The 22,541-nt window shown below is 37.5% G+C and overlaps 1 protein-coding gene across 1 annotated transcript in view; it reads left to right on the top strand.

Annotated features, from left to right (window-relative positions):
- Positions 1–19,879, top strand: part of lrrc4cb (leucine rich repeat containing 4C, genome duplicate b) — a 47,420-nt gene extending 27,541 nt beyond the window's left edge. Inside the window, exon 2 of the mRNA XM_007574560.2 lies at positions 16,095–19,879. Coding sequence (XP_007574622.1) covers positions 16,122–18,017 — 1,896 coding nt within the window. The 5' untranslated portion in view covers positions 16,095–16,121 and the 3' untranslated portion in view covers positions 18,018–19,879. The remainder of the gene's footprint in view (positions 1–16,094) is intronic.
- The last annotated feature ends 2,662 nt before the right edge of the window (positions 19,880–22,541 follow it).

Here is a 22,541-nt window from a genome sequence, read left to right as displayed (position 1 = left end):
AGTATCATTTGTTCATCAATATACCACACAATTATTTTTCTTTATTTTTTCAGCTTTCATTTAAATGTAGCAACTGCTTTTCTCAAAGTACTTGACTTCTAATGTCCTGCCAGCTACATGTTGAGGAGCTTCTATTCATGTGTTCAGTTAAATCAAATCAAAGAGGAGAGCTGAGTAAGATGGAGGAGGCAATTTACTTAAATTGGATTAAAAAGGTGCTCATCGAAGGTGCTTACAGTATATTATTTGGTTAAATTAATACTGACATAAAACAACGAAGCAAGGACAGAGATTAATCTCACATTTACTTAGATTTTGTGTGTGTGATAAGTAATCAAGTGGTATGTAAGCTGGATGTCTGAATGGGACCATAAAGGTCCTGGGAGGAAAACAATTTGCTTCACGTAAAAAAAATTACTTCAGGGGTTGGACATAAAATACGAACAATTACTTACATGTGAAAGTAATTCCAGACTATATTCACTACTGACACAGAAGTCAAGGTTACTGCTTCAGGTGTTGGAAGATATGTTTGTTATAACCATGGAGCATTTATTTTTTCTCAATTAAAAGTAGCAAATAATTCACTCAAATAGGTCAAAGTAGTGTTTTTATTACACATGAACCAGTAGGTTGCAGGTTCGAATCCCCGCTCCATTTGTCTCAGTCAATGTGTGCATGGGAATGACACTTCACCCGCCTCGCCTGCTGATGGTGGTCAGAGGGTCTGGTGGCACCAGGCATGGCAGCCTTGCTTCTGTCAGACTGCCCGAGGGCATCTCTGGCTACAGTGTAATAGCCATCAACGTGTTAACGTGTGCGTCGATGAGGGAATGACGGAATGTTGTGAGAAGCACAACGAGCCGTATTGTGTTCCACTGTTTTCTTTGTTTCTGAAATGTGCTTTACAAATAAACTTGCTTTGCCGTGCCTAAAGCTTGTTGGAATGCATCAACATGAACTCTGAATTACCCAGAGATTTTAAATGACAATGTGTTGGGCTGTGTCACCAAACACAGGTCGTCCCTGGGAGATACTGTACAAAGAAGGTCAAAGATCCCTCTCTCTATGCTCCGATATTCAGCAATGTTGTAGAAAACTAAGGACAGCACTTCCTGTCAGGAAAATTAGGTTCTTTGAAGCATCACTAGTAGAAATGCCAAATAACTGCCAACTACTGATTTTGCAAATAACAAATTTCATTTCATTCAGCTTTCATTTATTTGCTTTGTCCGCCTCTTTGCAAACGTGCTTAAATGAGAGGCTGGACTTTTCTAAGATTTTCTGGAACTGTGCTGCTGCGATAAAAATGAATTTATTTAAAGTCTTTTTGCAAATCATCAACAGGAGTGCTGATGAATGTGGTCGGGACTGTATAACAAACATGTACAAAAAATAAATAAAAACATGTTTTAATAGGAAATAAACACCACCAGAACTTATTACCTTGCCAGCTAAGACTTTTTGTCATGAACAAATAATGACAAAAAGTGGACTACCTACTGTGTGCTGTCAACACTGGCTACACATAATCAATCAGCTATTAGCGGAGAGAGAACTAGCCCAGTCCTCTGTGCAGCACAAACACAGCTAGTCTGTACACCAGCTGGCTCGCTATATGATAAAATGCTATATGATAAAATGCTATATGATAAAATGATCATAAAAGCCTTAATGATCATCTAGGTCTTGCTCATGCTGCAAAAATACAACAAATATGCACACTCGAAGAACAATGGTACAGCAAATGCTGATGATTTGTCATCCTCTTGTTAGAATTGTGGCTTTATGGCAAAATGTGTGCACAGTGTGAAAGCAGCTTTTTGGAAATTATAGGCATCCACTTGCATTTACTTCTGATTTCTGATTGATTTTATAACACTTTCCCACTAAGCATCATGCATTCACTGCTGATTAATCGAAGCAGATTATCAGAGAGAGCAGAAAGGGGAGGGGGCAAAAGTGGAGAGGGAGAGGAACAAAAAAAATCAAAATCACTCCAGTGAGAAAACGTCTGCTCTTCAGCTTTCATTTATTGAGTCCAAATTTATTGGACAGTGGTTATTTTTAAACAGACCTTAAGCTTCTCCTCACCCTTCATTGTGAGGTGGATAATTATAGCAATCTGGACAAAGGGAATTTAATTTTAAGCTGTAAGTTACTGCAGTAGAATAGAAGAGTTGCTTAATGATTGCTGTATTGTGTTCCACAATTTTGCACATACGGATGAAAACATATATCACATGGAAAAACGTCGTTCGGAATAAACCATTGCAACTCCAAGACAGTAATAGGTACCTGTGGTTGGCGGTTAACCATAAGAGAATATGAGGCACATGGCAGGTATATACTTAAAGTGAAATGGTGAGAAGTACCCATTATTCTCTTGTTCAATATACAGGCCCAGGTGAATAAGCTATCTGTATAATGGGACATCTTTATAAGCTGCTCCTTGTTTCAGTTGAAATAAAGGTCTAGGAGCTGCTTTTGTGTTGCAAATTAATTTTGAAAATACTCAGAGAAAGTTGTAACCACAAAACATAAGCACTTGTAACGAGCAAGCAGCTTTGGTCCTGCCCTTGAGCAAGTCAGCAATTCCCTGCAGACTCACCACCAGCTCCAGGGACATCCTCTGTGAAGATGACCTAACACCCTGCTCTCCCCAGAAAGAGCGAAAAGAGAACTGTATGAGAATCGACTGGAGGCTCAGTATTTTTTATATTTTATTCAAGCAGCATGCTTGACCAATAGAGGCCGGCATCTGTTCTGTTCATCCGTCCTTTCACGGTGTTTAGTAAGCCCCAATGTCAGTCTTTGCCTCAGTGTTAGAGATACAGATTTAAAAAACGTTGTTCTTTAATAGAGCATAGAGGAACTTTGATTATTGTTGGTTTTGCTGGATTATGAGCTCAGTTACAAATTGAAAACAATTTTAGTTTTTGCTTCAGAAATTGCTAAAGAATAGCAATAGGATCTTTTTAGTCGTGATGTAAAAAAATAAGCAAAGCACTAATTGAGTTTTAATCTAGAATTTAATTTTTAAGCTAAATATATGATTTTATATGAATACAATATATGAATTGTATCATAAGCAAATAAATAAAACAGTCGATCCAGTGTGAAAGTTAAAAGGACATAAATGTTAAGTGATGAGAGTTTGGAATTCTTTGCCATGTGACTGGTCTTAAAATGCTAAGGCCTAATGTCAAGGTCAAATTACGAAGTCAAACTTTGTTTGAATAATATTGGATATACAGGATATATAACTGAAGGTAACAGTTACCCTTTAAGATTCTCCTTAAGTATTTTCGTATATAGTTTATATATATCACAATGATTCAGGTGTTCTCAGGCTGGAAAAGTTCTTTTTTTTTTCTGTAAATGTAATAACAGTCAGTATAATGAAACATTTAATCAGAACATGACATTTCCCTCCCCCCAAAATTTAGGGTTTTTTGTTCCCCCGTGTGAATTTGAAAACTAAAGTTTGGCTTTTTATATTTAATTTAGAGTAACTGGAGCATTACCCCCCACCCTCCCGAGTGGCCTTTCAGCCCATATTGGTACAAATCACCTTTCACTACAAATATTGGCATTCTCTCATCAGCTTCAAACAGCATCTTTACAGGCTTTTTTGCTTCTTTTCTGGAGTTTTTTTCTCCACACACATTTTGAACCTATCTCTGGGACACAGAATAGTTCTCTTTCCTGATCAGTATGATGGCAGGACATTCCCATGCTGTTTTTTACTTGCAGGTAATTGTTTGAACAGACGGACATGGCACCATCAGGCATCTGGAAATGGAATCCAAGCATGATTCAGACTCATTGAGCTCCACAGTTCACTTCCTGACACCTTACCTGATTTCTTTTGATTCTTCCCTGATGTCACAAAGAGAAGGCTGAGCAAAAAGCAGTGATTGTGGTTTTCTGGAAGAAAGATATGTGGCTTTAAAACATATCCAGAGGTGTACTAGATTGTACTGAACTGTCGTGCATTAGCTTATTAGACCCTTACAAAGCCAAGATTATCAAGGTCATTCGTGTTCTCATTATTCTGGCACTTAGCAAGTAGAAATATCTTTTTAATCCTAACTGATTTCAAAATGGAAAACTTTAACTTAGTTTAATGTCAGACAGTGGGGAAACAGGGTATGTGTTTTAGCTGTATCTAACATCTTTCTTTTGTGGCTGTGATTGTAACTTGGTTGCATCTTCAAAATAAAGATCCACATTTTTCTTTCTCTTTGAATAGTGTGTTTGCTGGTAATGTGTTCCCTGATTCTATAGTTTTGTTCCTGTTGTGAAATCCTCAGAAATCCCCTGTAGCAAAGTAATTTTAGTACTGTCAGAATACATTTTCTGTATGCTCTCTTGTTTAACAATTTGAGTGGTTTGAGGGGTTGTGGAGTTCTCTACATGGTCGAAGATCTTCCTCATCAACATGTAACCTCTCACATTATCCACCTCGAAGCGCTTGGCCATTAAAGTCATCTCAAAAACACTCTCTAAGCTGTTTAAACTATTTTTGAAAAAAAGGAGCATAGACACATTCACCAAATGTAGTAAAAATAAAACCAAGTCAACCAATCACAGCTGCTATGATGTAGTGTTATTTCTGTATCTGTAAGACTGGCATTACCACTGAAAATGTAAAGATCCCATTTTAGGTGTATTCTAAACAGAAGAATAAACTCAGCTGTCATGAAGGGTTACAACATTCTGCTTTTGGAAAGATAATACTAACATGGTTAGTATCAAAATACAAATTTACTACATGGGTAGTTTTCCATCACTAATATGACAGTACAGTTCAAAAGTAGAACTTAACTATGACAGTATAGTTAAACTTGACCAAAGAGTTGATAAAGAAATCAGTTGGGATAACTCAGTCTATTTGTGAGAGCAAAACTGTTTTTGAATGCTGATTGGACATTGGAAAAAAAGTGAATTTTGTTAGGGGTCCTGAATGAACATGTCCACAATTTATGGTAGAATGAAATGAGGGGTGAACAATCATCTCAGGTAGTGGCAGCAGCAAAAGCATTGTCTCGGTCATTATTCTTATTGAAGGAACTCAGTTTATTTGCTCATGTGCACTCCAGCACTCACCCATACGCCATTAGATTAGAATCATGACCACAACAAATAATGCCAAATGCAAAATGAAATAAACTTCCTCCATAGGGTGGTAAGACTTTGCCTTAAATCTAAATGAGTGAACTATTCTGAGCAGAGCTCTCTGCATAGTTAAGGTGGTTCAGTCAAATGTCCAGGAATCCTCCTGGACAACTTTATTTAGATATTCTGAGAATGCAACACTGGGAGAGGACCCCAAGGAAGACTCAGAACTTATAGAAAGAAATATACATTTCTTCTAGCCTGCGGTCTCAGGATCCTCCATGCAGGGCTGCGGAAGGTCACAAGCAAGAGAGATGTCTGGGTTTCCTTCTTAGACCTGTTAAATCGCTTAAAGAGATGGATGGATAAAGTTCTGACCTAAATCAATGAGAAAAGTTGTGAAAAACCTGATGCAAACTGTTTTGGTATTGAAGGAATTTTATTGGTGGAATACATAAAATAAATTATTGAAATTCCCTTCTGAGATGCTTAGTCGATTTTGTTTTACTTCAGTTCTATAATCATTGATTTTCGCACCTATATACATTCCATCGGTATTTATATGTTACGCAAGAATAGCACAAAAGAACCTAATTCTATGTGTCATGCTAGTGTTTTATTACTTCAATTTGCTTTAAATGCATAATTTAGTACATCATGTTATTCTTTCATTTCCAAAAATAGGTATCTAGTCACAGGTGCACACAGTCTGCTCTTTAAGGGATCTCTCTGATTACAGGCAACACACTTTTTAGACGACGCTGTAGAGGCCAATTCATTTGAGGAAAAGCCATTATCTGTACAGCAGCAGTGCTGCCTCGTAGCTTTCATCTTGGGCATTTCGTAAAACTCTAAACATGATTATGAGTGCTGCAGTCTGGCCTCAGAGTGCATACAGATTTAAGTCTGACTAGAAGTCTCAGCACTAAAATTATTCACCCATGTTGAATCAGAGCAGCAACATTGTTTTTTCCCCCTGTTTTTTAAAGCTATCTATCCACCCTTTCTCTAAACCTGCTTATCCTTAAAGACTCATGGGAGGGCTGGTGCCTGTCTCAGAGGTCAGAGATAGGTCATCAGCTCATCATAGGGCAACACACACATACACACACATGAACTCATATAGGACCTAAAGGCACTTTAGAATAACCTATTAACCTAACATCTATATTTTTGGACTGTGGGAGGAAGCTCAAGTACCTGAGAAAACCCACGTATTCACAAGAGAACATGTAAATATGCTATGCATTTATGCTTGTTATCAGTTTGACAACTAAGGAACGTGAGAGCTTAGTTTTTCTCTTTAAGCCAGTGCGTTTAGTTGAAAATGTAAGAAAACTTTTTCAAGTTTGAACATGTAAACATTATTCTGTTGGTATAGAAAAGTGCATTTGAGGAGTTAAAAGGTCACTACATTTTTATTTTTTCCTTAATTCTGATTTACAAAAAAATGCAATATTTTCCCATTGTAACATATTTTTTAATATTTTAAAACAAAGAGTTTTTCTCTTTTTATGCAGAAATATAAACATGTGCCTGTCCAGTGCCCTGCTGCTTAGGAAAACTATTTTAAATGCAAAATATATGAATATATATAAATATAAAGTATGAAAACTACTGGAAAAAAAATATTTCTATAACTGTACAATATTTGGAATATTGGACAAATTTGTAATGAGTTCAAAGAAACAAAACTGACTTTTTAGCATAATTTCTCAGTGAGCTTTGAGACATCTATACTACAGGAACACAGTAGTTCCTGTAGTACTTTTTTTTTTTTTTTGCTAGAAAAAAAAATTCTGTCAAAATATTCTGAGAGTGATTTGATTTCTCGGTGAATTGATTGTTTGAGGTCAAAAATTAAATTTCAACTTTAAATTTGAAATGCAAATTATGTTTAACTGCTTTTGACTGTGAATCAAAAATCACAATATGACTCCACCATAACAACTATAGTACAACATCGGAATAACTTATCACCAGGACAGGATTCAGGGGAAGGACTTCAGCTTCTCTTATAGGCAGCAATATTAAACAAAAGAATAAATGACTGCGCTGCGTATGATGTCATTTGGTGTCAGTATCCTTTCACCTCAAGTGTGAGCACAAAAGCTGCAGGAAAAGCAGCTGCCTGCAACTTCTGCTTTCAGTCAATTTGCAAACTAGAATTGCTGGAATGCATTGGCAAATAGCTGTGACTGAACAGAGGACACTTCAGTGAACTAATCCCTTCAAGCACTCCGCATTTTGGAGGGAGTAACATTCTGCCAAGTCTGGCCATTGAAACTACTGTGCAATTTTGTCATATTTAATGCAACACAGTTTTGTCATCCAGTACTAACACTGGAAACCAGCATGTTGGTTTTTCAGCTGTATGACCATGTTTATTCTTACTATGACGCCACAGACAGGCAGAGATTTCAGAAATGTTGAAAAATTGTAAATTGATTCAGTTTTCATTCCTGGTCACGAAATCTTTTAAGTCTGCTTGTGTTGAATTGTTAAAAGATCATCCCTACCTCCCATATCTTGTGAAAAGTAATAATTTTTATCATGGTATGTATACTCTTGCACAGAGCCAAGTTTTTTAGTTGATTATAATATGAAGAAGAAAATGCTAAGATGTGAAATCTAAGTAAACATCTAAAAATCTGTCTGTCAAATAAACATGATGAGATACCATCTCAAAGATTGTATTAAATCAATAATGTGTCAAACTAGTGTAAATAGGCTGGGTAAAGGATGTGTGTTATTCACCCTGTGCTGTGTGTTCTCACCTTCCTAACCTCACATACTTTTTTCATCTTGCCTGTTTAGAGCAGAGGCTTTGTGTGTTTCTCGCACGTTACCATTGTGTTTGCTAGCAGTGTTCCTCAGCTTTCTGATTGCTAAAAACAAATTGTTTTACAGTACAGTGTTAGTTTATACAGTATGCGTGGAGCCAATCAACACGATTGTCACTACTGGCTGAGTCATACTAACATACTGCATGGTGCCATGTTTTCATTTAGTTTAATGAGCCTAAACTCCACTGTGATGCCCTTCCACTTACAGTTTGCCAATCCTGCAAATCTCTTTTTTGAAGCTCAGTCATGGGAGCAGATTGGTGGGCCAGACAAGTGACACGAATACTAAGTGCACCCTCGCATTCAGCCAGTCTGCCACCCAGGGCATCCTGTCTTAATCCCTTTGCAGAGACTAGACAGAGCCTTTGCAAAGTGCATTTGAACATGGAGGTCCCTGCAGATTATTTAGCCTCTGCAATTATCATAATGGAGGCACCATAAGATGGTACGTGAATAGGAACTGAATTAACACTTGAAAGGTGTCTCTTTACCCTCTTGCTCAGTCTCCCTTCTGTACTGCCCAACTGCAACTAATAAAAGGCACAAAAGTAAAAGTATACATAATAACTCTGTTCAAAGTATACTGCCTTGATCAGAAAAAAGCACCCCCCCCCCATATTTACCAGAAAAAAATAAATCAGAAAAGAAGGCAAAATGTCTGACTTTTTAGTTTGTCATCACTGTAGATTTTTGGCATATCGTAAAACTCTGCAGTCTTATTTTAAAGGAGTCATTTATTCATTATTTATTTTTTTCTGCAGTGAATCACGAAGTGTCTTGCAAAAATATTTATACCAATTTCCTCGCTTTCTCACCTTGCAAACAGAAACTCCTTTATAATTGATATGTACTACAATTGAGAAAAAAAACACAAAGTTCAGCATAAGTTTGAAGATGAAAGAAATTATATATTTACAAAATGGAAATCTGAAAAGTGTTGTGTGAATGTGGGTGTTAGCCTCCCTGAGTCAATACTGGGTAGTAGTATGTAAGTGAATATAAGATTCTAATTCCTAATTGGATTTGGTTCTGAAATTTGACTAGACCATTCAAAAACATGAACATGTTTTACTCTAATAGTTCCACTATGGCCCAGGCTTTATTTTTAGGAACCCCTCACCTCGTTCTCCACTTCTCCAGTTTCATTGTTTCTGCTGAATAAAAACCTTTGTAAAGCATGATGCTTCCACAACCACAACTGACAATCATGTGTTCAGATCGATGTGGAATGTTAATTGTCTGCCACATGTTTTATTTTGCTCTCGTCTATCCTCTGTGACCGTCAGTGATGTCCTTGAGATGTCCAAAACTTTAGTTACTGTTTAAACTTCCTCACACCTGTATGCCAAACTGTTCTGATTTGATCAATGGTCCTTGTGATGCCATTTCTTCACTAATGTTCTCTATTAAACTTGACTTATTATTTAGGTGTCCTGTCAATGCAGTTTGTCATAGCAGATTTTGTTTAGGGGCATCAGAGTAAAGCAAGCTGAATACAAATGCACACTAGACATTTATTGTGTAAAAACTGCATACAAAAATGCAGTGTATTTTTCCTTTTCTTTTTTTGTGTTAGCTTATGACATCCATCCATCCATCCATCCATCCATCCATCCACTGTCTATATATACTGCTCCTATAACACTTATGTTGTAGGAGCATTATACAGCCTTTGAAAACAACACAGAAATACACCAAACAAACAGCCATGTGCGCACTCATACCCAAGGACAATTTAGACAGACTCATATACCTCGAACAGTCATATTTTTAGACTGTGGAAGGAAAGCAGAATCTACTCTTGCACAGGGGGAAGATGCAAACGCCATGCAACAAGACCCCAGGCGGAGATTCAAACGTAGGACCTTCTTGCTGCAAAACAGCAGTTCAAACAACTGCTCCACCATGCAGCCCAGCCTGACATTGAAGTCTAATGAATTAGATTGAGAGAGTTTTTTATTGCATTGTAAAAAATGTTTAAAATTTAGGGACATTTTTACAAAGCAAGATGCAAAATTTTGACAGACAGCTTGAATACTGTATTTTTGTTTGACAAAACTTAATTCAATGAGTTTTTAAAACTAAGATCTAAAAAAAATTGCTAATAAACCAATCTTCAAAGTCTACGATTTTCTTATTTTAATTTTTCTATAGATGTAAAAATGTTAAAATCCATATTCATTTCGCAAATACAAGGGAAACTGGAATGTAATAAAGGCATTCACCATGACGAGTGTCGTCGAAATAAAGTTGCTGTTTTGTTGATAATTGTATCCCAGCTCTCATCAGACACCAGACAATGAATACAAATAAAGTCTACAGTCCATTTTTAGGCATAATAACTGATGCTAAATTGGAAACTGTCTACACTGTTGCTTTTTGAAACAGCCAGTTATTGTCCATCTGGCTCTAATTCCAGATGGCAAATTGATTGCTCTCAAATCTGTCCATTTTTAATCAAATAGCTTTCATTAAAATCTGAGGAAAATGAACTTGGTCTTCTAAATACACAGAGATTTTGAAGAAAACAATTATGCTTTCAGGGATTGCTGCTGTTGTTTAACCTTTGCCTTTTCTGGAGGCTCCCGGGGTTTAGACCAGGGCGGAGGGTCAAGTGCACCGCCTCTGTTGGATCATTACCTGTTCTTGTTTTTTAAACTGATGAAACAAAGCACTCTAGAAACATATAGAAGAAACGTCACATTAAAAATGGAAATATACAATGATGCACATGCTGCAATTGTACATATTAGGGTGCTTTGCAGTTTTTACAGATTTACATAACAATCAGAACCAAAACCAAATTAAACCAACTTGAAATATCTACTAAGCAATGAATTAGCTGAATAGGCTGTTACTGCATTGTTCCACAAGTTTACTGGCCTAGTTTCTGTTTCCTAGCCTGCATATTTACCGTCAACACAAAGCAACCTATTTGTAAGATGCCTTAGATTTTTTTCCCATATTTTTGCCCCTTACAAAAAGCAATAAATCAAGACAGCTTTGAAAACATAAATAAACCAGGGGCGTATATGTGGAAGCATTCAACTTTAATAAGTCAGGAATTCTGACTTATTAAAGTCAGAATTCCTGACTTTAATAAGGAATTCTTATTAAAGAGGCTGCAAGGTAGCCTTGCAGCCTTGAGGTGCAAGGCTACCTCAAGGTGCAAGGCCTTGAGGTAGCCTTGCACCTCAAGGCTACAAAAAGACTCTTTTAACCATTGTTTTTTTTTTGTTTTTTTTTGTTGTTTGTTTTTTAAAAGCACCAATGGTATTCAGGCAGCATTTTGTTTCTATCAAAAACCAAGAGAAATGTATTACATAAGACATAATTTATATATATATATATATATATATATATATATACAAATAAATAAGGTGAAGACCACAGTGGTGCCTGTGGTCATCGGGGCCCTCGGGGCAGTCACCCCCAAACTGGAGCAGTGGCTAAAACAGATCCCAGGAACAACATCAGACATCTCAGTCCAGAAATGTGCAGTTCTAGGCACAGCCAAGATACTGCGCAGAACCCTCAAGCTCCCAGGCTTCTGGTAGAGGACCCGAGCTCAGAGGATGAAAAGAGAGAGACCACCCGCGGAGGGTGAGAAGGGAATTTTTATATAATTATATATAGTTTTTCTTTTGCTGTTTTTAAACAATCCAGATCTGAAACAGTGAGAGTAAATCTTATAAGACCTTACAAATTCTGCCAAAGGTAGTATTATCTGTGGAATCAGAATGATGAAAACCTGGATCTGTTATGTACAGGCTCAAGACAGTGTTAATGTGCATTTCTCCAAGGATGCTGATTGCCTTTCATCATCTTTAAAAATTAAAGTGTTTAAGCTGCTGCCACTTTCACAGAACGTAATTAATTTTAGGTTAATCATTCCTATTTTTCATGGTATTTCATAAAAAAAAAAAAAAAGCTGGCATTTCATACACCAGATACAAACAACATTATATCAGCAACATTATGTGTTTATCTCGACTCCAGTAAATTAAAGCAGTGCTTTGCCACAGAGAAGACAGAACCACCAGCCACTCTTTTACAAAAAATAGCAACATGGCTTTTAGTTCTGGTTTTTAAAGCGGCCGACCAAACTAATCCGCACAATGGAGTTAAGTGGCTGATAAAAATGATGTCCAGATTAAATGGCTAGTGAAAAACAACAGATGTGATTAGCACAACCGCTCCAAACATGACACAGAACTTTGCATGTGACAGCTGGCAAGCAACTTTACCCTGGTTATAGACAGGCATAGTTTAGAAATGTCCTGTTAAAAAAAAAAAGCCTGAACTGCAAAAATGCCCTGACAAAAATAGATGATGTTTCTTAAAGCTATGTTATTGAAATAATTTTAATAATGCCAGCTCTTATTAAAGAATCTTATACTGATAAGTCAGCAACACCCAGCAGCTTCTTGTGGCAGATTTATTTCCCACACACCCAAGCACTCTGAGCACTGTTGCCAAGATGGAGCAGAACTGCACAGTGGACAGTGAAACACAGCCAGTTTCTGTGTCCATCATGTCACAAAATGTGTTGGACTGCTAATAAAGTTGGTTTCTTAACAAAATAAGTGCTGGTAGAATCCTAATCCTACTATGTATTCTCTGTTGTGCACCTGTTGGTAGGAGCAACTGTGCCACAGAGTTCTGGATTTTCAAGTTTAAGTGGTTATTATTGAGATATTATATAAAATCAGTTAATGTTCACATCATAAGAATGTAATTGTAAACATATTGCAAATAGAAAAAACAGTCCTGTCCTTCTGAGTCTTTTAAGCTACAGTCCAAAATAAGGCTGGTTTCAGTGTAATTAAATTGAAATAAATAATTAAATTCTCAGTTATTTACCAGCTTTCTTGATTCAAGTACCCAGGAAAATAACTCAGAATTTAAAACAAGCTTTAATAGACAGGCAGGCAGGCAGACAGACAGACGGACACAGACAGGCTGAACGATAATCACTTCATAATCAGCATTTACAAAATAAAGTGTGCTTTAAACTTAGTATTAAGATAAGATAAGATGGCCTGCTGCTTTCTATGCTCGTGCTGTTTAGGTGTATGCCCGGTATATGCAAATATATTCACAGCAGTCAAGATTTATGATAATTTCAAACACTGATGCATCAGACTTGTCATCTATCCGTATATCTGTGTGGTGCTTTGTCTGCAGCCAGGTCTCCACAGACCCAGATGGCCTGTGAGGTTATAACATCACCCCAACGAGGTTGAAAAGCAGACATGCAACAAACGTATGCAAATGTAATGAATCAGTAATGTGTTGAATCAATTAGCAAGATGGTACTCAGCTCATCAGACATCCTCCGCAGTAGCCGGGAACTTATTTCGCTTTCATTGTAGGTCTCGCCAGATTCCGTACCACTTCATATTTAACACTCTTTTCAATTTTACATTCATATAATTAACTGGAAATTATCTGTAATTGTCTAATCAACAACCCAACCCTATTTATTTGTATTGCATTATGATCTCTTCTATTCTGTTGTCCTACGTAAAGGGGGACCAATTTGAAAACAAATATGTATTTAATTAGTAGAAATATGCACTGTAATAAATAGGTAATGGAAAGGAGTTCTGTGAAAACAATACTTTTACTTTCTGGGAATCCCTGTCCTCTAAACATGAAACTATTTAGTCTGATTCTACAAATGCAAATTTAAATACGTGTGTTTGTCACTGGGTTGGTCTAATCCTGTTGCACATAAAAGATTCTAAATTCCCCTTAGTACCCAGAGGGAAAATGCAAAACATGCGAACAAGTTTGCGCAAATATCAAAATCAAAATGTGACTGCAAAGCAAGTAATACATAATGCAACGTTTTGTGCTTTTTGTTTCATCCTAAAAGATTTATTATCTTCACAAGTTGGATTTGTGCAGAATAGATTTAGAATACCATATCTCATTTTTATACAATGAGAAGATGAAACAGATTTTTTTTTCTTTCAATGTGTTAGGCTCTTCAGTTCCTCAAAGGAGGGCTTTACATGCTTTTGTGCCAAGCTGGCTTCAATGCTGTGTTGGAATGTCCAAGTTAGCGCATCTTGCTAGTTGAAAACGATACATTGCTCTTTTAAGAGATTTAACAGTGGCAATAGTTTTAATAATCTGACATTTTAATTTAAAAGATCTGAATTGCATATCTTACAGCCTCCTTGTTTTGCTTGATAGAATGCGTTTCCTTTCACCTGCCCAACTAACTCATTATAACCACCGAATTTGGCAAGTCCCAGCACTGACAGACACAAAGCCAGTGCTGCTGGTGCAGCAGCTGAAAAGTGAGGGTGGGTGTTTTTATGTTACTGGCAGGATTTTAGATGTAAGCATTTACTGCTTGCAAGTGGCTCTGAACACATGTTGAGCACAGCTAGATGGAAATTAATCCATGCAGTGTTGCATCAACAAAGGAGGGATTTTTTTTTCCTTTTTATGATATATATTCCATTTCTGCATGTAATGAGGCATTAAATGCACTATGAATACGGCATGTGGCCAAAGCTCAATTTACTCTTGGAGTGGTTGCAAGGCTCATACCTTTTAGCATTCCAGTGGATTTGCAAACTGATATGTTTTATTGGCAGCAGATAATCACTGTCAGTGTGTTTGCCATGTCTGACATTTTCTTCTCTTTGGTGGCAGTGCAGGGTTTGTTGTAATTCCAGCCAGACAAAATGAGCTCCAGCCAGTGGGAGGTCTTATTCGATCTGATTCCCCTGCAGAGGCTTGTCTCTCTGCAGCCTCGTTCCATCACGAGTATTGTGGCAGCCTTGTTGGTGCAAAATCAAGGCATCTAGCCTCATTTCTTCTGATTAAGTCAGCCCCTCACCCTCAGTGGTGAGCATTTCCACCTCAGTTAACAATTTTTACAGTTTAGAAAACACCTGTCATAATACACTGGTGTTTCTCTGCTTGTGGGCTGACAGAAAGAGATGATTAACAGATAACAGAAAAACCCAGTAGGACCCAGTACATGTTGTTAATTTTTAAATAATACATTTACTTCGTGATACAGAGTGTGCCCTGCTCTTGGCAAAGCCAGTAACTGCACTGCAGAGTGTGAATTACTTAACAGCACATCTTGACAGAGCCTTGTCACATTTTATACTTTTAGCACCTATATATGTTTGTTGTAAGGAATGTATAGATTTATTTGTAGGTTGTTATCTTTAAATGTAAAAAAAAAACAAGGAGTAGCAGTGACACATCAGCACTGCTGAATGTAAGTGAGAGGTATGGCTGTGCTCCATGTCTATGGTTTTCTGGGTTTATTTTTATCATAAGCATTTTCACGCATACTCCTGGACCTGTTGGTTGAATTGACTCATCAATCTCAATATGATTTGATTCTGAAATAGCAGACTGTTTTTTTTTTGTTTGTTTTTTTCTCCATATTGTGCTTTGATGTAGTATATGAATTCAGATTGTTGCTAATAATATCAGCTACCTACAAAAAAAAAATCAGATCATTTGTTGTGGATGTGGAGCAAAGAATTTACAAAATATATATATATAGGTGAGCAAAACTACAAATCAATAAAAAAAAAAATCAAAACATCAGTAAGCTGACCATAGAAATCCTTTCTAAAGCTAAAACCTTCTGTATGTTTTTGCATGTTACCCTTTAAAAGTTGAAATTAATTTTCTCCTAAACCCTTAATATGCAACAGAATCCCCACGTTCCATTTTTTTCATTGCATTTTCGGGGGGGGTGTGATGGTTATTAACCATTAATATTTTTAAAAGATTTTTTTAAAAGCATGTATAAATTATTTATTGGCATTCATGTATTTCTCAGTGTTTATGTTTTAAAAAAGATATACAAAAATACATAACCAAGTTTTACAATTTTTTGACATGATGATTTCCAAATTTTCTACTTGACTTTTTAGAATATCTCCCTTAAATCATCAGGAAAATAAAACATATGTAAGAAGAAACTGTACTTAATGGATGTTAATTGAGCAAGTTTTGCATAATTACATTAATGACAAAAGTAGAGTTTTTTTTTCTCTTTCTTTCATTAAATTCAACACAATCAATAGTCTTCTACCAACATTAAATGAGTACTGTTTTTTTTTCTTCTCTTTCTTACAGGGAAGCCTAACACCAGATGAACTATGAATGCGGAACACAATGATCTACTCCCTCCAACGCCAGACAATGAGAGGTCGTAGGCTGAAGGGGGCACTGTCCAACCCCCTTTTTGTGGTGCTTTTGGCTCTTCAGATACTGGTGGTGGCTGGACTAGTTCGTGCTCAGACCTGTCCTTCTGTCTGCTCATGTAGTAACCAGTTCAGCAAAGTCATCTGCACACGTCGTGGTCTACGGGATGTCCCAGATGGCATTTCTACCAATACTCGGTACCTGAATCTTCAGGACAACCTAATTCAGGTGATCAAGGTAGACAGTTTCAAGCATCTACGCCATCTGGAGATTTTGCAACTCAGCAAGAATCATATCCGCAGCATTGAAATTGGTGCTTTTAATGGGCTGGCAAGTCTGAACACATTAGAACTCTTTGATAATCGACTTACAACAATACCCAATGGAGCGTTTGAGTACTTGTCCAAACTTAAAGAACTCTGGCTACGGAACAATCCCATTGAAAGTATACCATCTTATGCCTTCAACCGGGTTCCTTCACTTCGAAGGCTAGATCTAGGGGAGCTCAAACGTCTCTCCTACATTTCTGATGGAGCTTTTAAGGACTTGACCAACCTGCGCTACCTGAACTTGGGAATGTGCAACCTCAAAGAGATCCCTAACATTTTACCTTTAATTAGGCTCGAAGAGCTAGAAATGTCGGGAAACCAGTTGTCTGTCATTAAGCCCAGCTCATTTACAGGTTTAGTGAGCCTTCAAAAGCTGTGGATGATGCATGCCCAGATCCAAACCATTGAGAGAAATTCCTTTGATGATCTTCAGTCACTGGTGGAACTCAATCTGGCTCACAACAACTTGACCTTTTTGCCACATGACCTCTTCACGCCATTGCATCGTCTGGAAAGAGTGCACCTCCATCACAACCCTTGGAACTGCAACTGTGATATTTTGTGGCTCAGCTGGTGGCTTAAGGAAACCGTGCCTGCCAATACTAGTTGCTGTGCTCGTTGTCATTCTCCTTCAACCTTTAGAGGTCGTTATATTGGGGAACTGGACCACAGCTACTTCCAGTGTGATGTTCCTGTTATTGTTGAGCCCCCCAGTGACCTGAATGTGACAGAAGGCATGGGTGCTGAACTTAAATGCCGTACAAGCTCGCTGACATCCATCAGCTGGCTCACACCAAATGGCTCTTTGATAACACATGGGGCTTATAAGGTACGGTTGTCGGTACTCAATGATGGGACATTAAATTTTACCAGCGTAACAATGCAGGACACTGGTACTTACACTTGTATGGTCAGCAACACAGCAGGAAACATTACTGCTTCTGCAGTCCTTAATGTCACTGCAGTGGAAAACAATGGAGTTACCTATTTTACCACAGTCACTGTGGAAACCATTGAGACCCCCGTGGATGACAGTCAAACACCACTGCCCCCATATGGCTGGGTACCATCCTCTACTACAAAGGGTTTGCCCGTTTTAACAAGGACCACAGAACGGACTTACACCATACCAATTCTTAATGGAGATGGAGAAGGAGCCCTCAATGGTCTGGATGAGGTGATGAAAACCACCAAGATTATCATTGGCTGCTTCGTAGCCATTACACTCATGGCCGCTGTTCTGCTGGTTATTTTCTACAAGATGAGGAAGCAGCATAACCAACAGGACCCTGATGGTCCTGCCTCCTCTATGGAAGTCATTACTGTTGAAGAAGAGCTTGCAGGTGTTGCTGCTATGGAGAGACACCTATCGCTCCCCCCACTGGAGCACTACAACCACTACAACACGTACAAGAGCACTTATCACCACCCTCCAATGCTCAGTACCATACACAGCTCGGCCACACAAGAACCTTTACTGATTCAAGCTTGTTCAAAAGACAATGTCCAAGAAACCCAAATCTGACCTTAAGATTGACTACATATCCAGTATTGCCAGTCTACAACTGGAATACAATGGACCAAAACTTTAAAAAATAAAAGAATAAAATGCCGTTGACTTGACAGTTGATCTTGACGGCACTCAGTGTTTGGCAAAAAGACAACTTGAAACTTTGAAAAGGGTCTTTACAAAAACAAAAGTTATTTATTAAAAATGTCTAGTGGCTAAATAAAAAAAAACAGTTTGTGATAGCTTTTTAGCTCATTTTTTCTCTCTCTGTGTGATACTGCTCAAGGGAAAGAATGGTTTATTAAATGTGAATATGAGCTGGATGATATGCAGCTTGTGAAACTACAGCAGATTTTGGCCTAGTGTGCAAATGTTTCTGATTCCATTAACCTGTTATTTGTTGAAGGACATCGCTGTGTCCAAAATGGAGGAAGCTTACAAGACATCAAACAAAACAACTGCGGTGTTATTTTCCTAACCATCATATTCCAGCTGTCACTCACGATGAGATTAGATCTTTTAATGACACAGCTCTGGTTTATATCACCGTGGAACCAGCATGCCTGCAGAGCAAAGCTGCCAAATGAGTAAATGTGCATTTCCCCTGTGGCTCCTAAACAACAGCCATACATCCTTTGCTTTAATTAAGATTAAGGTCTCGCTCCCACTCTGCCTCCTCACATTTCTCTAGACTTCATACCCTTAATCATTTTCCTTCTGTTCCTCCTCTGTTCTTTTATCGCTAAATTATCCATTTTCCCTGGTCAACATTTGCCCTGTTTTCACTCTTCTGGTTTGTGCGATTGCCTTTCTGTCATTGAGCTTTGGCATGTTCTTCACCCCGTTCTCATCTCTCATTTGTCTTGCTTTGTCTGCATACGTGTGCTGCACAACGGCAAAATGTTTCTTAGGAAAATGAAGGGTAGCATAAGGTTGTGGTCTGCAGCCTCCCTGTTAACCTGGTAATGATCTACATCCACTCGGTGTCGCGCCACCTTGCCGTCACCCCAGGGTCACACGAGCTCAGGCGCTGATAGTCCATCTGTTAGTTCGGATAAAAAGGCAAATGAGGCTGGTTTGTAATGTAGTGTGACCCTGTCAGACAAACAGGGGTAGCATAGTCAGTGAAGCAGCTAGGAACCGGCAACAAACTAAGAAAAGTTGTGTTATAGCTCATTAATCTGTATCAGCAGTTCATTTCCGGACTAATAGAGGAAAGCTGATAAGAAAACAGCATGAGACTTTGTGGCTGACATCTTACAGAGGGTAGAGGGCTTTGATATTGACGCGACCCCTGCTCAGTCTCATTTTTGGCAGAGGAAAAACTCTCAGACATTTTGATGTCACACCATTTATAGACCATCAAAACATTGTCTCTCCCCCTGTCTATCTACATGCTGCGGTTTTCATTTAGTCTTAGTAGAATAGGAGGCTTAAGGAAGTGGATAATAGGAGTGAAAAGGAAAGAGCAGTGTTTGGGGTAGAGGCGAGAGGCCATGGGGGGGCTCTTATCAACAGTGGTCATGAAAGGTCTTCAAACACTGATATTGCACATATGATGGGGAGAAGTAAAAAATAAATAAGAAATAAGGAGGCAAACTAGCCATCAGCCTGTCGCCATGGAAACAGTGACCTTATGTGGAGTGTAAGAGGAGGTAGACATGCCTTTTGCTTTGGTCTCCGTGCAACAAGCATATTTTAATTTCCCACTGGCAAATTTGCAATTTGGGCCAATTATTAACCAACATTTCTTAATGGAATGTGCGTTTACAGCTGGGTTTGGTGGGATTTGACTCACAGTACATTGTACTAAGAACATGGGTTGTAGTGTTACTGATTGTTACTTCCAAACAAATCATGTCAGAATAGCAAAAAAAGGTCCTTGATGTCCAGTCACGAACTTGAAATTTCTGGGAATTTTCCAAAAAATTATTCATATAGTTGAGAGAATTGATTCAAAAATAATTTCTTAATTCAACCAACATGTTTTTGCTGACTGGAGCTAATGAACATTCTGGACTGATCCAAGAGGAGTCTCTATTGGAACAAAATACAGGCAAGGTATACTTGGAACTTATTGCCAAACATGAATAATCAAAAAACACCAGTAGCTGGTCAATGGTTATTAGAGGATTTTTTGCTGCAATGCCAATAAAGGCTTTTCCATTAGTTAATTAATTGAGGGTATTTTTTTCTTTAATTAAGGAAATAGATTATTTTTAATATACCCCTTCAACAATGTCTTACTATTGTTTGGGGAAATATTTTTTTCCATTTATGGCAAACAAAATTTCTGAATTAAATAATTTGAAATCTTTTTGCCAGCACCATGAATAGCTCAAACAGCTCAAAAACATTCGGAATTTTGAGCTGTACGACAATGTGTTCTTGGATTTTACACTAGAATAACAACTCAAACAGAAGTAAAATTAGCAGCTTTTGCCTTTGCAGCCACTCCAGATGTAAATGCATGTCAGGCCTGAGAAGCTGAACCAGGAACTACTCACTGCAGCTCTTCACTTTGGATGACAAGAATGGTGCTCTTCAGAGTAAGGACAACAAATAAACCATTCTTTCCCTTTTCACTCTTTTCTTTTATCAAATGCTCAATTCCTTTTCAATGCTTTTGGTGGATTAATGATTCAATGTTGATGCTGGCTACTGTAAAAAAAAAAGGTTCAGATTTTTTATATATATTTGGAGCTTGTGAGTTTTTCAGAATGAATGGGAAATCTGTGTATTAGTCACTTTTGGCAGGACGGCTTATCTAGAAAGATATTTGATTGCTGGGATGGAATTGAATGAAGCCTGTCGAGCAGAATGTTGGACTCGACATACCAGCAGACTAAGTTTGTTTTTTGCGCAAACCCCCAGCCAAGGTGATCAAATTCTTGTGTGCAATTCTGCCAACTGTCCATATATGGGGAGGGTTATCGTGTGTGGGGACATCTCTCATTTTTTGGAGAGGAAAATCATCACATGGCTAAATTTCTACAGAAAAAAAATATTTTCAAAAACATAATGCAAAAAAAAAATCTTATGATCATAATTTTACATGTGCTCCAAGTTGTTAAAAAAAGACAAAAAACAAAACAAAAACAAGAAAAAAAAGAGTGCTTGTATGGAGTCCAAATAATTTCACTAAGGATGATGTTCAATATTGATACCTGAGATTGTAGTTCATACTGTACATGAATACAAATAAAAAAACGGCAATTCTCTTTTTTCTACAGAGTTGGCATGGATCATTAACAAAGACGACAATCAGAACTTCCGTTTGCAATGTGCTTGTTTTGTTCGTGTATCGACATTTGTGCTAAGAAAACTAAACAGAAAAGTGTGATTTAGTTCAAGAAGACAAATTCAAGAAGGCAAGTAAATCTTTCCAAGACGAACGGAAAATACCCATTCCCATCCACAAACTGGGATATTATAGAATATTTATAGACTTAAAATAAATGTACACGTCTTCAGTGAAAGTAAAAATGTAGTGCTTCAAAAAAAAAAAAGAAAGCAAGCATGCATCTCATTTTGACAGGACCATCTCCCCAAATGGCACAGAATTGTTCAGGGTCAAAAATGCTTTTGAAAGTGTCTCACTGCTGTCACAAAGTACTTATAAAATGGTTGCCCAGCAAAATTAAGCAAATGGAGTTGGCTTCATTCAGATTCTACTGGGATAAATGGTTGGCCCTGCACACTGTCAATTCCAATACTCTAATTGATTAATTAGCCACGTAATGGATTCATTAAGGCTAAATAAAATTAAGCCAAATTCAATAAAAAATGAAAGGTAAGTGAAAAATGAATGAATTGTACTTTTTCTCCACAGAAGAAATGCTAATATTCTACTTTTATTTTTATCAGTACGATGTAGGTTCAACAGAAACTAGGAATACATCCTTGTTAGTGCAATAACGATGATGTTTGTCAGTACAAATTCTACCGTTTGGCATTTCCTAGTTAAATTTTAGATGCTGGATGACTGTGGAACATAAAGTACCGTAAACACACAGCTACACATCAAATGTCAGCCAAACACAAAGCAGCCTGCAGACGAAAGGAAAAAGATATCCATAGGGGAAACAAAGTCACAACTAAGAAACACATGTTGTTCATTGGCTGTAGCTTAATAAAAGCCCAATTAAGGTTTGTTAATTAGCAGCATACTACATGGTGGTTTATTTTTAGTTTGACATCATACTCTGACTGCAGACCAGACTTTTACTGATTTCTCCTTCTTTTTCCAATTTATTTAACTTTAGGTTGATTCCTTCGAGCACTGTTGAGAGGTCAGTGTCTTAGCAGCAGAAAGACCACAATCATTGTGATCATAATTTGAAGTATAAGTGGGAATTTGATTCAAGAAACCATGCTATAAGCTGCTCAGTACAGGAGGAAATGAAAAGCTAATTGTAATAGTTCAAATTGCCTCTATTTCAAAGTTTCCATACCTGTTTGATATAATTCTGTAACTAATGTTAAAGCAGCAACAACGCAATTGTTATCTAATTGATTTAATTACCTTAAAAGGTCTGC

The sequence above is a fragment of the Poecilia formosa genome, unplaced genomic scaffold (genome assembly GCF_000485575.1).
Source record: "Poecilia formosa unplaced genomic scaffold, Poecilia_formosa-5.1.2 Scaffold356, whole genome shotgun sequence".
NCBI classification, from domain to species: domain Eukaryota; kingdom Metazoa; phylum Chordata; class Actinopteri; order Cyprinodontiformes; family Poeciliidae; genus Poecilia; species Poecilia formosa.
The sequence above is the reverse complement of the archived record's forward strand: the minus strand, read 5'-3'. Positions and strand labels throughout refer to the sequence as shown.